The sequence below is a fragment of the Centruroides sculpturatus genome, unplaced genomic scaffold (assembly GCF_000671375.1).
Source record: "Centruroides sculpturatus isolate CEXI.00-Female unplaced genomic scaffold, Cexi_2.0 scaffold715, whole genome shotgun sequence".
NCBI lineage: Eukaryota > Metazoa > Arthropoda > Arachnida > Scorpiones > Buthidae > Centruroides > Centruroides sculpturatus.
The window spans coordinates 126,562-144,514 of NW_019384957.1; the positions used below are offsets into that span (position 1 = coordinate 126,562).

General features: G+C 28.7%; 1 protein-coding gene across 1 annotated transcript in view; it reads right to left on the bottom strand.

The window, feature by feature from the left end:
* Positions 1-17,953, bottom strand: part of LOC111632390 (diacylglycerol kinase delta-like) — a 127,480-nt gene that overhangs the window by 2,983 nt on the left and 106,544 nt on the right. The window contains exons 9-13 of the mRNA XM_023376805.1: positions 9,093-9,355; positions 7,267-7,375; positions 4,051-4,190; positions 2,041-2,095; positions 729-823 (exon numbers count right to left, since the gene is read on the bottom strand). Coding sequence (XP_023232573.1) covers positions 729-823; positions 2,041-2,095; positions 4,051-4,190; positions 7,267-7,375; positions 9,093-9,355 — 662 coding nt within the window. The remainder of the gene's footprint in view (positions 1-728; positions 824-2,040; positions 2,096-4,050; positions 4,191-7,266; positions 7,376-9,092; positions 9,356-17,953) is intronic.

Genomic DNA, 17,953 nt, shown 5'->3' on the forward strand with positions numbered 1-17,953 from the left:
TATGTTATGTAATTTGGTCAAAATAAAATATTTGTTTATTACAGAACTGAATTCGACATTTGTACTCAAAAATTTCTACAAGAAAGTGATGTTAATCAAGATGTTCAAATTTCACTAAAGACTGCAGCTACCAAACATTCAGTTGGGACAGGACAAGATTTTATACGGTGCACCTGTACCAAAAGTTGTGCTACAAATAGGTGCCAGTGTAAAAAAAAATGATTGTCTGTAATTCGAAATGCCACAACAGTACACCCTGTAAAAATAAATAAAATATTTAATCTTTTATTTATGTTACACTGAGAAGCACTTGAATAAATATTGTTCATCTAATTGATTTCCTTTTAATTTTATTTTAACCATTAATATACTTGAATAATAATTTTAAATCAGTTCGGCCTAGGACAAACTAGTTTAGCCTAAAGTATTTAGGCCAAACTAGATTGTCCTAGGCTAAACTAGTTTATCCTGACACGCGTAGGACAAACTAGTTTGGCCTAGGATAAACTAGTTTGGCCTGAAATCGGGTTTGGCCGGTAACATATATATAAATTCATTATTCTTGCAATGTCTGCAATAATGCAATCTGCTTGAACAAGTCTTTTATTCATTTTGCCACATAGTATCAATTGTAACAAATATATACTAATTGCCACATAATGAATAAATTGTAATTTAATCATATTAAATTATAATTTATATATCAAATCAGAAGTAATTATACTTACTTTGCTGAAGAGATTACCACAGAATGTTGATCTGAATGAATAATTTTTGTCAAATGAGCTACTACAGAATCTTCATAAACTGTCATTGGATCATTCTGTTAAATATTTTATTCAAAGCAATAATTAATAATTATATTTAAAATTAAATATCTTCTCACATTTCAATGTAAGAGAAAACTTTTACAAATGTAAGAATTTTAAAAAATTATTAATTTTAGCATTTTTGAAATTGATATATCAATAATATCAATTTCAAAATGTTAAAATTAATAATTTTTTAAAATTCTTACATTTGTAAAAAGTTTTCTACTTCTACAAAAAACAAAACATTAATAATGAATAAATTAAATGAAAATCCTATTCATTAAAAAAATAATAGAAAGAAAATTCTCTTCTTAGCAATTGTCTCTTAAAAACAGCATTAAAATAAGTAATGAAAAAATTAAGGTGAATATCACTGAAAACTAAAAGATAAGACTAAAAACAAAAATATCAAATCAGGAGGAATGTAAAAAAAGAAACTAAATTCAAACAGATCATATTAAAAAGAATTTCTCTGGAAGAAAAATATTTAGATATCTAAACGTTTAATCCAATATATGCATAAACAAAAAAGAATGATGACAGCCTTCATTAAGATTTAATTTGATGGAATATTCTATCAAATTAAAAAGCTTATTATTATTTTTGTATTAATTTCTTAAATAAATTATATTTAAGATAAATTACATTAGATAATTTAAATCTCAAATTAATTAACGAATACTTAAACTATAATTAAATCATAAGATTAATTAATTATAATTTTATAAAGGTATATTAATGTTTTAAAACATGCCAATTATTATTATTTAATGTCTTTATTAGATACCTAGAAAACATTAAACAAATTTTAGCACACAGGAGGAAAAGAAAAACTAAAATTATCTAATTTTCATTGATTCTGATAAGAAGAATTTGTTATTTTAGTTATTATAGTCCATTGGATTACTCAAATGGCATTGAAATGAATAAATTAATCAACTAACTAACTTTCTTTTTTATATATTAGAAATAAATTTTCTTCAGAACTTTAATTCTGTAGAAGAAAAATACCTCTAGATACATTCTAGATTCAATATTATTCATTTAATTGTTATCTTTTAAATAAAGATTTGTGTTTATGCAACTAAAATTCTTATTTTAAAAATCTAAAATCTAACTTTTTATTGTATTAACGTTATAAATATGTTTGACATTAATGTTGATTAAGTGACTACATATTAAAATACACTGAATTTTATTTTATTAAAAAAAATGAAATTTTACACACCTGATTTGCTTTTTTTGAAGTTAGCATGGTACCTTCATAGGTCATTATGCTCCATCTTAAAAACATTAGTTATAATTTTAATTAATATATTTTAATCACAAGTGTTACCAATAAAATTTATTATAACACCAATATACAATATTATATTAATATTTTATTCAAAGCATATTATTAAATATATGTAAATGGTATTTGTATTCTATTGAATACAAATATCATTTACATATGACATTCTAATGTCATCTTTTCCTTTCATTAAAATAAATAAATATTTTTGTTTGATATATTTCAAGCTGCTTGCTTAATATAACATTAAAAACAATCGAATACATATTAAACTTATTTCATTAAAACAATAAAATTTTATATAACAAAGTTATTTATAACAGGATATTTCCATAAATTATTTTATATTATTTAAAATTTGAAAGCACATCAAATCAATATGAAATCATTTTTATTAAACATAAGTTTATTAAAAATGTGAAGTACAAATAATCAGAAAAATTACTAGAAATGCTAATGACAAGCAGTATAATTATGAAAAGCAGAAAGCTTTTAGAATTAATTTCTTTATTATGTTACCTTTATTAATATGTTAATATATATATTTAGACAAAAAAATATTCAGATCAAATAATCATTTTCATCATTATCAAATAAATTATTTGATTCTTTACAATGAGTTAACATAATCTTTTAATAATACACTGTAAACAACTATACATATGTAACTCTTACAACTGTAAAAACTATTCTTGTTTCTTTTTCATTGTTCAATTCCATTTTCTTAGATTTGTAAAGCATTAGATTGTTAGATTTTAATATGAATTTTCCTATTCACATTCATCTTGATGTCAGTAAATTAGAATTATTGTTGATAAAATTATTTTTATAATGATAAAATTTCAGTAAATTAAAATTGAAACTTTATACCACTGTACATATATTAAAATGTGATATAAATAAATTACAAAAGTAATGGGGTTTAAATTACAGATTAATTTTTCAGTTAAAATAGTAACAAGAGTGAAATTTATTATCTACTATATAAAACTGAAAAAATGGCCAGTCTCTGTTGGCATATCGAGTGCCAGCAAAGTATAGCGGCAAACCTAGGAATTTCCAGTGTTCATCTCTTTTTGATGGTATTCGACATGCACGCTGCTTGCTGCATTATTTAAAAAGAATTGGATATAGTGATGTAGGTCATAGTGAATGACAATGATAGTTATGCTTTTTAATAGATTTATGTTCCTCTGAGATGGACTACCTTTTAAATTAAATAGAAGACAATTTCCAATAAAACTGGCATTTGCAATGACTATAAATAAGTCTTAAGGACAAACTTTGAACAAAGTTGGGATTTCTTTAGCTGAGTCCATGTTTGGTCATGGGCAACTATATGTTGCCTTCTCTAGAATAAGGAAAAGAAAGATGTAAAAGTTCAAATCCTTAAAACACCTTTACAAGGGGACTTAATGGGAATGGTAGAGTATTTACTCGAAACATCATGTTTCGAGAAATACTTTAATCATGATTTTAAAAACAAACTTTTTGGGTCTTTGAAAAACCACCAGTGCTTGCAAAGTACCGCAAGACCAGTGGGGTAAAATGTAGACAGATCTTCATGCGATTTACCCTGGGCAGTTCACTTTCAACAGTGTTCTGCCGAATGTCTCTGCACTTTAAGTAAACCATTTGTAATTAATTATTTATCATCGCTATGCATGCTAACTGTTTAGTATGCTCCAATGCCTGCATCGGGCCTTTCAACTGGTTTTCCATATTTTTAGAATTCAACTTAGAAAAACTGTTATGAAAATAATTAAAAATTAAATTCAAATGAAATTTTAGGACTCTGCAAAACCATTTTTCTACAGAAATTTGTTCTTCCATTTTAAAAACTTTTTGTTTCTTTTTGTAATAGATTACTAAAATAACTACTTGCAAAATAACTAAAGTAATAAAAATTATATTTTGTTACTAAATGTGTTTAAATATAGTTACCTGTCCAGAACCTTTATTGTCGATTTTTCATATTTTTCTAAAAGCTGAGGGAGTTGTGTATCATCATCACAAACTGAACCCCATCCTAATACTCTAGCTAAATCATTTCCAGTTCCCAATGGCAGCACTCCTACTTGACACTAATACAATACATCATAGCATAAAAATAAAATTATTTTTTAAGTTCAAGTTTATTATATGAGGGATGTTCAGGTCAATCTGGGACTTATGAATGTATAAAATAAAATGACAAAGTTCAAGGGGTGTAAACTGCATTTACTTTTCGACATAATCCCCTGCTACATTTTTACACTTGTACCATTGTTTTACTAATGCTGGTAAAGCTTCTGTGTAGAAAGATTTGTCAGTATGTTTAAACTATTGTGGGACAGCTTTCTTCACTTTGTTATCGATACTGAAATGTTGACTTGCAAGGAAGTCTTTCAGGGGTCTAAATAGGTGGAAGTTACTGACCTTCCATAATGATCCTTCAGTTCAGTACAACATTCAACTCTTCTGTGCTGGTCAAAAACAGAAAGCTGTTTTGGTACTCAGCATGCACTCACTTTTTAGAATAGCAAAGTGTCATAAATTATTGTGTTTACCATTCCCAATGAAGGATTACACCTATTCACTATTTCACAATATGTTATACAACGATTTTCAAAGGATAGCCTTTTCCACCCACCGAATGTTCACAGGAATGACAATGTGGGCTGAGAACCACCACGACCAGGATTATCAGTGACAGATTCACAGCCATCTTTGAAGCACTTACATCACTCAAATGTCTTGCTGCAGCTGTGAGTACTTTCAACATATTGTGCTTGAAGTCTTCTGTAAATTTCAGTTGGTTTTACATCCTTCTTCATTAAAAATTTCATCACCACACACTGTTATCCGCCATCTCGAATAGCAGTTTCTAGAATGAAACGCAAAATAGAGCAGTGCCTGTTTATAAGAGATCACATTTGCCAGGTCATACTGAATGCCCTACCTACACTCTAGAAGTCATATATAAACCTGTAAAAGCAAAAGTACCAGATTGACCTGAACATCCCTCATATTACGTCTTTATGAAAACTATCATTTAAAAAATTATATAGAAGTGCTCTTAACATTGATTTATCTGATTTATTAAAACTAAATCATAATAGTTAAGATGAAACTTGAAGGAAATTGATTTATAAAAAACAAATATGAACAAATTTTTATATAATAATTCAAATTTAGGAGTAATTCTTCTCAATTCCATATTCAATTTATAGGAACTTTTATGGTTTTACGTTATAAAAAAAAACAAATTTGTATATAATAATTCGAATTAAGTATTAATTCCTCTTAATTTTCCGCATTATAATCGATTTTTTTGATAATTTTTCTTCTAAATCATATAAATTTATATATCTAGAAAATCAGATTCAGCTTATTTCTTCTTAAATTTGTAATCTGTGTTTGATATTCTATTTTTTTTTAAATATTTTTTTAAAAATAAAAATTATTAAACAAACAAAAATAATATATTTCTTCTAAATTTTTGAAAATGTTAATATTCAAAAAAATAATAATAAATAAATAACTGTAAATGCTAACAACAAGTAAAATCTTTATTAATTTCACAAGATATGACACGTGACCTCCCTCTACCTACCCATCTCTTGACCTTTAACTCTCAGAATTTAATATTTTAGTCATTACAACATCCTGAAATATTAGGAGTTTCGAGTTTCAACCTTGAGAGCGCTAAGGTGTTTTATCGATTGATTACACCTGAATGAAACACCTTTCATCATTTGAACCATAGAATAAATTATGGTTACACATGAAAGATTTCCATTGGAGAGCTAAGTTTTGCAGAGCCAGAAAGTGATTTCATTTCCATATAATGGCTTATTTAAACAGCTAAATGGAATACTTAGTGATGTGAAATAACTGCCAACAATATGTTCTTAGAATATTTTATAATATTCTAAGATCATATTGTTCTAAGATAAGTTGTATATAATATTCCACTCTGTTTTATATAATATCGGCTCCGACTTTACCAATATTATATACAACAGAGTGCTCTTCCAGCGTGTAATTTCATCTTTTCGGGTTCGGTTAAATTAAACTTCAATAGCAGAGTGCAGTATAAATATATATATCCCTGTATTATATCAGAATGTAGAAAAACCAAAACAATGGCCATTTTGTATGTACTGTATCCGTCAGTGGTTGTTGTTCAAAGGTTAGACTGTATAACAAATTGAAATTACTGTATTTATTAAAGCCTTTCACATTTTCAACATCATTTCTAATTAATTAATGTTTGCATTTTAATCTTGTATTTGAAACGAACATCTGTCTATTATTTTTTCTGATTAAAGCAGACATAATTATCTAATTTTTATACTTTTATCTACAGTAACAAATGTCTTTTCTCTAATTCAAACTAATTACATAACTCTGATAAATAATTTATTTTTAATTTTAATAAAACAGACAGCCGTATAAGAAGTTTATGGATCAGTCTTCACGCTGGGTTTTGCACCCTTTGTGAATTACACCCTTTGTGAATTTAAGCTGCTAAGATGCCGCACTGGGAAACCCAGGATTGAATTTGGACAGGTCGAAAATCCCAATAATTTTTCAAGGAAAGGTCTGTTCAGATATGACGTTCCCTTCCTTCATCATCCACTTGGCCCATTGTGGGCCTGGCCGAACCCATGTTGTGCTTGCTAAAAGGCCCTCTTAATGCGCAAAGTGCGAAAAGATTAAAAAAATAACTGATTGCTGATTTATCCACTCCACCATATTGGGTCTAGATCTAATGTGAGACATCGTTTGCTCTAAAACTTTATAGATTTTCAAAATATTTCATTAAAATTCNTAAAATTTTAAAGATATTTACTTTAACATTTTGTCTAAGAAATTTGAAAAATATATCAGGAATGAACAGCATAATTAACAAAAAAACCAAAAGAAAAATTACATGAACATATTAGTTATACCATATACTTTTTAAGTCCATTTAAATGCTTGAATATTTATTTATGTGATAAATCAATTTAGCATCAAGCAATAAATTTAAGATATTTGTTATATATTGTAGATATTTGAACATTACATAAGTAGAAAATAATGGAAAAATGTTTTTCATCGTATAAAACAATATATTAGAAATATTAATAATAATCAAAAATATATTAAAAATGCTTCAATGTTTATAATTACTTGATTATGTAGATTAAGATTATCTATTTCAGTGAGAACCCAACTAACACTTCCGTCACCACCACATACTAAAATACGAAAAGGATTAAATGCCCTGAACATTCGAAGTCTGAAAAATAAATAAATAAATAATCATATTTATCTGGATTCTTTAAATTACTAAAATAAAGTTTGAAACTATGCAAAATTCTGAATTAATACACAGTAATTTAAATATCATGTTTCATTTCATGTAAAAACAAATTAGAGTGAATAATAAAATTGTAAACTTGAATTTCATTTAATGAATATTGTTAATAATTATAACCAAAGGCAAAGTATACAATGTCTATCATCATATCTGAAATTCTAAAGAAAAACCTAAAATAATTTTTTACCTTTATCACAGTACATACAGTTGTTATAGAATTTGATCATAAATTATAGTCTACATTTACAAAAAAGTTTATATATTTTTTATTTAATTCATTAAGGGGTTGTCCATAAATTATGTCTGCATTTTTCTTAAAATTTTCATGAGTAAAATGTTATTTGCTATAAAAATTATTACATTTTTACTGTTTTTAAAAACAGCTTAAACGTAAAATGTTATTGTTTCTATTTATTCTTTTAGTTGATTGAACTTGATAATGTTGTAATAATATTGTATATTAATATTGATTATGGAATAATATTGATCTGAAAATATTTTCATATAATGATTTGATTTATACAAAGAACGCTATTGCATATGCACTTTATGGAAGTTTTAAACAATTGGCAGAAGGATTTAGCAAAACAATTCTTTTATCAGTGAATAATCTACAAAATCTGGTTTATAATTTTGAATTTATTAAATAGAAATTATCATTTTTATTACAATATCTAATGTTATTTATCCTGTTAATTTTTTTAATTGACTGATTTCTACTTAATTATATATGACAATTTCCTTCAATTTTCATGTTAGCAATGATAAACATATGTTAATAGAATTAAAATAAAAAATAGGTACTGAGATTTTATTTAGAATTAATGACTATTGTTCCAGTTTTGAGAGTTTGTATAATAAAAAATTATATATATATATATATGTGTGTTAGTCAACAAACAATNACAATAAATCTTAGTTTATAAACATATCCATTCAAAAAAATCAAGATACAAGATAAAATATAAAAATACATTTTGATTTCAAATGGAATTACAATTCTTATCCTTTAATAACATAATTGAATGCTGTAACAAATATTAAGGTATCACAACACATTTACTTTGCCTTCTAACTTTTTCTATGTCTTAGTTCTTTCCTTTAATAAATAGTTATTTATATACTAAGATTTAAAAATTAGGTGTTATTTGTTCATTAACAATTGTTGTAATTTAGTTAGTGGCCTACATATATAAAAAATTATTCATAAATTTTATTTATGATAAGGATCTGAAATTCTACCTAAATGACATTAAATTCTATTTAAAATACAATTTTATTTTTAATTTAAAAGTTTTGATTACATTTAAATATCTAATATAGTTTTAAAGCATTCTTAAAAATATATTTCATTTGTATTCTTTTATGTATTAAAAATATCTTGATCTTTTATTAAGAAAAGACACATTTTCCATTAATACATTAAGTGGACAAATAGTTAATAGTTTTATCTTCATCAATCAATACATATGCATATTTAACTAAACCTAAAATAAAATAAAATAACCAAAAAACATGATGACTGCAAAAAGCATTTGTGATGATACATAGTATACAAATACTAAAAATAGAGGAAACAACATACAGCAATACAATATTCATAAATAAAAATTTTAATACATAATTTCAACTATACCCTAAGCCTGGTCCACCATTCATGAGATCAAACACTTGGGCTGGATTGAGCAACTGTTTAAAGCGACGCAAAAATTTCACACCTTGATTATCACCTGATTTAGAATTTACAAAAACTAATAATGGACTGCAACCCATTGGTCTTAAGGCTTCCCAAGCTTCATCATTTCCTATGCTGTGCAATGCAGAAGGCGGCACAATAGATACACGGCAAACTCCCAAAGGACATCGCACCGAAAAATGAGGCTTGCAAGATGTATGAACCTTTAAAAAAATCATAAGATTGGTCTATTATATAATTTATAAAAATAATTTATGAATTTTGAAAAAAATTATGTTATAATTCAAAATCTTTACAAATCAGTCTTTTTTATTTACTGATTTATTAGTATATAATCAAATGTACATCAATTTTATATTAAAAATAAGAAAATAAAGATTTGTTTTTAATACTTTAAATTTTCAATTACAAATTTAAAAAAGTAATATCTAATGTTCATCAGGAAGAAATTTCTGGATTATTTAAAAATTTGATTTTAATTACATTTTGAGATATTTATCTGACGAAGCCAAGTAATAAAAATGACAATAAACATTTTTGTGTGTTTAAATTGATTTTCATAATTTCATAACATTGGACTTTTTTAAAATTTGTAATGGATTTAAAAGCATGTAGCATTTAACAAATTTTCAATTATTATTTTGTTCTAAGTATTACTATCTAAAAGTTTTCACTTTAAATCTCATTATAGAAGTAATGAAAACTACAGTAGACCCCCCTATAACACAAGTTCAAATAATGCGGATTCATATATCGCAGCAAAAAAATTGTGATTGTATTCATATAAGGACGCTAAAAGACTTGTAAAATGTGGTAAAACATCATCGCAATAGTGGACGAGCAGCCAAACTACTTTCTGCCATTCAGCGCCACGCTACAAAGATTTTAGGCGGGCAAGTTGAGTTTACTATCGTCTGTAGAGTATTACATTTAAATTATATATAAATTAGGTACTGTATATAAAATTATATATTAATTATATATAAATTAGGTTTATATATATAAATACAGGTTTATATATATAAATTATATATATTTGTAAGTCTAATACAGTACTGTAATTTTATANATAAATTAGGTACTGTATATATAATTATATATTAACTTAATTTATTGTAACTTTATTATAATTAAATATATATTTTTCGCCGTCTAGCGTCACGCTACGGCGAGTTAGGCGACCTATCGTCTGTTTAGTACTGTAATTTTATACATTTCTTGTGAAAGAAACATTTCTTATTTAACGGCCATAAAAATTATTTATATTAATGATGTCTCCAAAGGTCAACGAAGTTTTCGCAGAAAAATAATATCAGAAATCGCGGCCGCAATTTGATGCGCTGTTCCGCGACGAAACCAAGCTTTAGCAACGAGCGTAGTCAAAGGGTACACACTCGGTAAGTAATCCTACAATTTTTTGTTTATAGCATAGTTTATACAGATTATTCCCAAAAAATTATATGTAATTTGGAAATGTTGAGTCAAATTAGTCTAGAATCGATTAATTTTATGGAAGAAAACCTTTCAAACATTCGTAGTCCGTAAACTGCACACATGACGGGCTGTGATTGGCTCACGTATTTAAGGATGCCTACAACGCGAAATTCTTATAAAGCGGAACGTATCTACCGCATTATAGGGGGGGTCGACTGTACTCTGTTTAGTATTAATTTTAGTAATAATTATTTTTTAGCTGTAATAACAGCTAAAAAATAATTATTTGAAGACTGTACTTTGCAATCATTCATAATTATATTATTATAATTATGAATATATAGTGCAAACATCATTTGTGACATGCAATATTTTTCAATCATAGACTGTCCTTTTCCACTGGAGAGAACCAGTTTAACAATTGACAAGAAAGAAACTGGGTGGAAGAGTAGAAAATTTTGAAGGCAAAGATTCACTTTTGGATGTGACTTGAACAAAGAAGCAACTGATTCCAGGAAATAGAGAATGGACCCAAATATCCCTATTGAGAAGGAAAATTACGATCCAAAGTGTTAGATAGAGAAAAGAATATTGCATTTTTTTGTTTCCTCAAAAAATCTAGATGATATACATTTCCTTAATTAAGGAAATTGGCAGACACCTAGACAAAAGAGTTCTCACTGCTTTTTATGACAAATGTGTGATTTGAAGATGTTGAATAAACAAGACTTATCTCAGTTTTTGGGATGAACACTGATAGTGAGTAACATTCTGTTATGTGGTATACCAAATTCTCCTATCCAGAAATCAGTGACCAGTGTTCACTTGGACTATACCTTAACAGTGGTACACCCAGGAAATGGGCCAAGGGGCCTGGCACCTCCCAAAGTAAAAAGAAAAGAAACACTAGTAAAATTTTCCAAAAATATTTTTCTAATTAAAATTCATTTTTTAATTTGTATTGTGTCATGTGTTCTATTTCTATAATATTTATGAATTAACAGTCACATAAGGTGGGGATTTTATTGAATTCACATCAAAAATCTTTTTACCCATTCAACTCAGTTCCTCAAATTTAAATCTTGAGTGCACCACTGTACCTTAAAATATCACTTCCAGAGTTGATATCCCCTTTGGTACTTGTGTGGCGGTATGCCATGTCTTTGTAAATAGGGGTAGACATAAGTTTTATTTCTCCTAAATTCCTTTGTCTTTAACGTCTGTTTCTAGAACTTTCTAATCTATTCTTTTTCTATGGGTGGGGGACAATCTTTGTCCAAGGACAAAGGGAGAAGACAAAGGGGACATTAAGAAGCCCTGAGGCCATCAGTAAAAACAAACAAGACACTTTTGGGTCAGCGTCCGAGGTGTACAGATGTAAGAAAGAGCAAGCTAAAGGTTTGTCGCCTAGTGGGACAAAAAGGAGAAGGCTTGGAAGTTGTCTGCGAACGGTTGAAAATTAGAAGGACACCCAGATTAAGACTTCAAAAACTCTCTTGAGAATTCAAGAGCATTTTTGAAGTCTTAATCTGGGTGTCCTTCTAATTTTCGACCGTTCGCAGACAACTTCCAAGCCTTCTCCTTTTTGTCCCACTAGGCGACAAACCTTTAGCTTGCTCTTTCTTTGACGAGAAGAAGGAAATTGACTCAAGTACCGATATAGAGAAGATCGGAGACTGCCAAATTTACCCGGGTACCCCCACAAATCTGTCTCTTCTCTTCATATCTCTTATACTTGTCTCTTCTCTTCATATCTCTTATACTTGTCTCTTCTCTTCATATCTCTTAATTTCTTCCCCCTTCTTCCTTAGCATATAAGTTAGATTAAGGTAGATTTAAGTTAGTTGTAGTATCTCTCAAACCATAATTTTGCATTGTCGCGAGCACGTGTCTCCTGCCTGTGAAAGCATATAGAATTTGTCAGACGACTTCGAACTTGTGTGCGTACTATAGTTTGGGATCAAGTGTGTTTAGTGTAAACGAACCAGGTGTACGAAAAATCACGTAACTGTAGTTAAATAAAATCCTGTTTAATTTATAGTTACTTCTTTGTCATCCTTTTATTTGTCCTCCACACCACCACACTTGATTTATATTTTCTTATTATTTTATTGATTTATCATTATAAAGATCTTTTTGTTGGAACTATTTATCCAAAAGTATTAAAGTTAATATTGAAACTTATACTCATTAATTATCACTCACTATATCCAATGTTAGTGATATGGGATAAATCATTAAAAAAAATGTAGCATGTTTATAAAAAGCAAATGCACATAATCCCTTTGTGCTCATTATAACCAAATTCAACTATCTGTATTTGTACATATATGTATCTTCATGGTAAGCAATAGTTGCAGATTAAGTCTGCTCCAGTTCAGTCTTTTCTTTCAGAATATTCCAAATTATTGCCATAATTTCCTAAAAATAATCTATAAGTTATACGTGTTTAAAAATCAATCTGAAAGCAGATACAGGTTATAGGCAACTGAGGGTTATCTGTTGATTTTAAATTTCAACTACAAACTTACCCAATAACTTTTTTACACTTACCAAGAGCATCTTTAAAGGATATTAAAAAACTCTTTTACATACCACATACATTCGTCTACCATTGCATTTTTCCAAAATCAATCAAATATATATGTACAGGACTAAAGCTGAGAGATACAGTTTCTCTCAGCTCTAGTCCTGTCCCACTCTCTGTACATCAATCACATTTTAATTGATATTATTAACTCCTTTGAGACTTTCCAATTTTTGGTATTAATGTAATTAAACATAGAAAATATTTAAAACTGAAAAAAAACTAAAGAAATGTGTTAATTTTGAAGAAAAAGCTTCAAACTTTATTTTCCATTGTCTAGCCTTTCTGCGAAATATGACACTGATGAGTCATTGTGTTTACAGCTGGATGACCTTGAGAACATCTGGTGTGGGATTTCCCGGAACATTCTCATAGACGTCTCAGGAGGACAAGGGTTTAAAGTAGGGTNTTAATTTTGAAGAAAAAGCTTCAAAGTTTAACTTCCTTTGTCTCGCCTTTCTGTGAAATTTGACACTGATGAGTCATTGTTTACACAGCTGGATGACCTTGAGAACAGCTGGTGTTGGATTTCCCGGGACATTCTCTCAAAACCTACAGGAGGCAAAGGGTTTATAGTAGGGTGAATACTAGCTGGCTGTATATTTTTAAAAACTTAAAATTTTTATTGCGATTTCCGACCCCCCGATTTAATTAAACTTATATATAATAAAATATATTAATTAAAAAAATTAAAAACTATTGGAAGTCGTTTTGGACATCAGAAACTAACTTTAAATAACTTTACTGAAGTAAAATCCGTGCACTACAACTTTAGAACGATGAATTAAATTTGATTAAAAACTCGCATTAAAAAACAATTAAGCATTAATCGCGCGTCATTAAAGATTGATTAAAATCGCGATAAAATTTTTTCACGCAAATAAAAATTTTTGAAAAAATTTGGAGACCTAAAAAACATCCAAAAATCCAAAAAAAAAATTTTCAGAGGGTCCAAACGCTCGAGTTTTATGTAATGCTATGGAACTTTCCCGAGTTATTTTGGGATAAGTCCTTAACGGGTATCTTCTTGAAAAAACTGATAAATTTTTAGTAATTCCCATTTCCATACAATGACTCAGAGAACTATTTAGAAACCGACTGTCAATTTTAGAATATGTTAATTCCCTGTAGTAAATAAAAGCTAGGCAACTGATTTTCAAATGTGTGTTTCAAATGGATATTGAAGAGCCTATATGTAACTTTCTTTGTAAATATTAGCAAAAATTACTTTATTTACTGCTTATTTATTTTATATTTGTTAAGGCAATCATCATACCAACATTTGACCATACTTCCACCCCAAACTTGTCTCAACTCCAGGTGACTCTTCAAACATCAAGTATACTACAGATATTACTGACATTAATATCTGTTTTTGTTTAAATATAAATAAATAATAAAGAAAATTTTATTTTAAAATTTTAAACAATTTACCATTGCTCTACACCACAGACATCGCCAATCCTGTAATCGCAAAACACTACCACAAGTTTTGTCACAAACAGCACACTTTGCACTAACAGGAAGATTGCCTTCTAACCACTGATGTGGCATTGTAATATTCTGTAATAAAACATTAAAGATATCAGAAATATTAGTGTTTTCTGCAATAATAAATAATAACATAACATTGTATATATAATTATAAGCTACACAATAATGAAAAGAAAGATTTTAGTAATTGCACACTTTGTTCATTTTATTACTATTTTAATACAAAAATTATTAAAAATTAAGGTATTTGCATTTTTTTTAGCTGAAATTGATAATGCATAAATATTTGATGTTTGTATGCACTGATATAATATTACATAAAATAGTATTATGTAATATTTTTATTATAAAATTGCTGAAATTTGCATTTTTACCATTAACTAATAATTTGAAACAACTTAACATTAGATTTTGCATACAAGTTAGAAGATAAAGACAATCATATTTTACATAATTTAACTGTTACATAACCAGTTTAATCACAACTAAAATTTTAATTTAACAAATTTAAATGATATACATTTTTTTTCATTTCATAAAAAATCTTTATTAAGCTTCCTGGTACAGCTAAGCATAACCAGGCAGAAATATAAAAGAAATGCAAGATGAACAACTTAACAAAGTAATACAAAGAATAATGATGCTGGTAGTGAACAGAATAATAATGATAACAAAAGAGCAAAGATTCACAGGTGATGTAATATAAATGTACAATATACAAATATACATACAACATGAAAGAAAAACACATATATACAAGAAAGACATCGACCATACACTAAGTGTTTAGCTGGCAAAAAAATAGGATAAAGGAAAGAAGAGGGGAAGAAGGAGGGAGAGGAGATAGACAGTAGAGAAAGGTAGGATCCCTCTGAATGGCATATATAAGGCTACAGTACCCTCTATGTTTGATGCTGACATGCAGTTTTTAGGCTGCAAGGCTGTAGTCCCCTAAAGGGTCTAAAAAAAACGTGAGTGTAGTGAACACCAATAATTGAGTGCTGCAACGAATAGCTAAGTGTAGAAGTTAGTGCCAAGTGGCTGTTAGTAGGAAGACTTATATCTACTTAATACTAATAAAACTGAATGTGATCATGAATCTTGATACTACTTAACAGCTAGACAGACAGCGCAAAAAGCAAATGAACACAATGACAAACTAGACAAGATGAACAGACCAACAGAGACAAACGAGCAAGACCCCAAACTTTTTATTTATTTATTTATTTTATTTTTTTTATATATTTTTTAATGTATTTATTTATTTATTTTTAAACGTTAACTTACTCACTAACTAAACTAACCTACTTGACTAAAACTAACAAACCTTAATCTAATTTAACCTAACCTATCATAACCTAACTGGAAACCAAGCTAAGAGTCCCTAATCTAACTTACAATTAGGACTAATTGAATTTAGACTAAAAAAGAAGATAAAAAATAAGAATTAAAATACAAAGTTAAAAGGCAGCTATATACAGACAGTTGAAACAAAGCAAGGGAAAGCTAATTGCCATCCATGCCCCCAGAGAGAGTGCTCCCAAAAGCCCCACTATGGGATATGAATGCGAGTATATGATGGAACACTGTACGCATGTGAATGAGTTGGTGTGGGTTGCTAGGACAGTTGTACCCTACAAGAATAGCAGCTCTCATTAAACTATCCCTAATGTAGTACGTATTGCAGTGAAAAACTAAGTGAAGTGGTGTTTGGTCCTCCTGAATACTACAATTGCATTGTGGATTGTCCCCAAGGTTGAATCTATGCAAGTATTGCTTAAAGTTGCCATGTCCTGTAAGTAGGTTAGTGAGGGTGAAACTTGGGTAAAAGTGGCAAAGAGTTGCAGTAGTGTCAACCTTGGGGATGAAGGTATAGGTGAGCTTACCAGTAGTGTCATGGTCTCAGCTGTCTTGCCAGAGAATGAAGATTTGCTTTTTGACATGATTGTTGATGTACAAGGTAGGAATGTAACTGAAAGTACTAGTGATGAAAGAAAAACACAATGGAAAATTCTTTGTAGATAAAAGGTAATCCAGGAGAATGTTAAATAGAATTATTAATATAATAAACATTTGTTCTATGCATATACAGGTTTATGAGTTCCAGGAGCAGATGATAAATGTCTCTGTGAGACAGAAGATAAGAAAGTGGGCAAGGCCACACAGCATTGCTAGATTGAAGTTATGAAATGAATTCAGCCAAATGTCTTCAAGTACGGGACAAGCAAAGATGTAATGCCTGATCCCACCCACAGTATGGCATAGGCAACACTTGGCCACTGGTAGATTGTCAAAATCTGTATAAGTAAGAAGAAAATGAACCATGTTTAGTTAGAAACTGAATGAATCTGTGTGAAAGGTAAATTCATAAGAAGCTGATAAATTTGTTGACATTAAGGATGAATTCTTTGGTAATTTATGTATTCTCAACCAAGTCCCAATGTTGCTGCCAATTAAGATAAAGTTATTGCCTGATTTGGCCTTTCGTATATAATGAGAGAATTTTATTAAACACAAATTTTGGGTAGAGGACGCTGCAGATCGAGCAATGGCATTGGTCCTTTCATTGCCAACAGTACCATAGTGTCCTCTGATCCCTTGCAATTAATAAGAGTTCTCTCTTAAATGAGTGCTGCATCTTGAATCTTTCTGACAAGATTGTTGAGGATGTGATCATTTTGTAAGCAAGTACAGCAGCATTGTGTAGATGGTAATACTCTTGCCCAGGAAATGATGCTCACAGCAACTGTCTGCATCAAATATGAAAAATAGTTCTTTATTGTCCCTGTATATTACAAAGACAGAGCTTATACCACTTCATGCAAGAGCCAGCCATGTACATAAACACATTATGATAATTATTAGCAGCAGAGTAAAGTCCACAGCATTTGGCAGAATGAGGCAGTGTCATCACACTGCCTCATTCTGCCTTGATATGATATGAGCATGTGTTTCATAGCTGCCTTCTCCAAAAGTGGATCTTTGGATATGATATCAACAAGTTACACAGTACAGATTCATGGATAGTTTAAAATTAATGAATACATTAATTAATGAAATCTTAATTAATATGTTTAACATTTTCTCAGCCAAAACCAAAGAAAAGCAAGTAAATCAGTACTAAATATTGAGATTTTCAAGTTCATTAAGCCGTTTTGCTCTTTCATTATGATAACTTAAATCATGACAAAAGGGAAAAGTAACAGCATAAGAATATAATTGTTAAATGATAGCAATTACTAGTTTTCAAAAAACAGATTATTTCATTATTTTATCATATCAACAT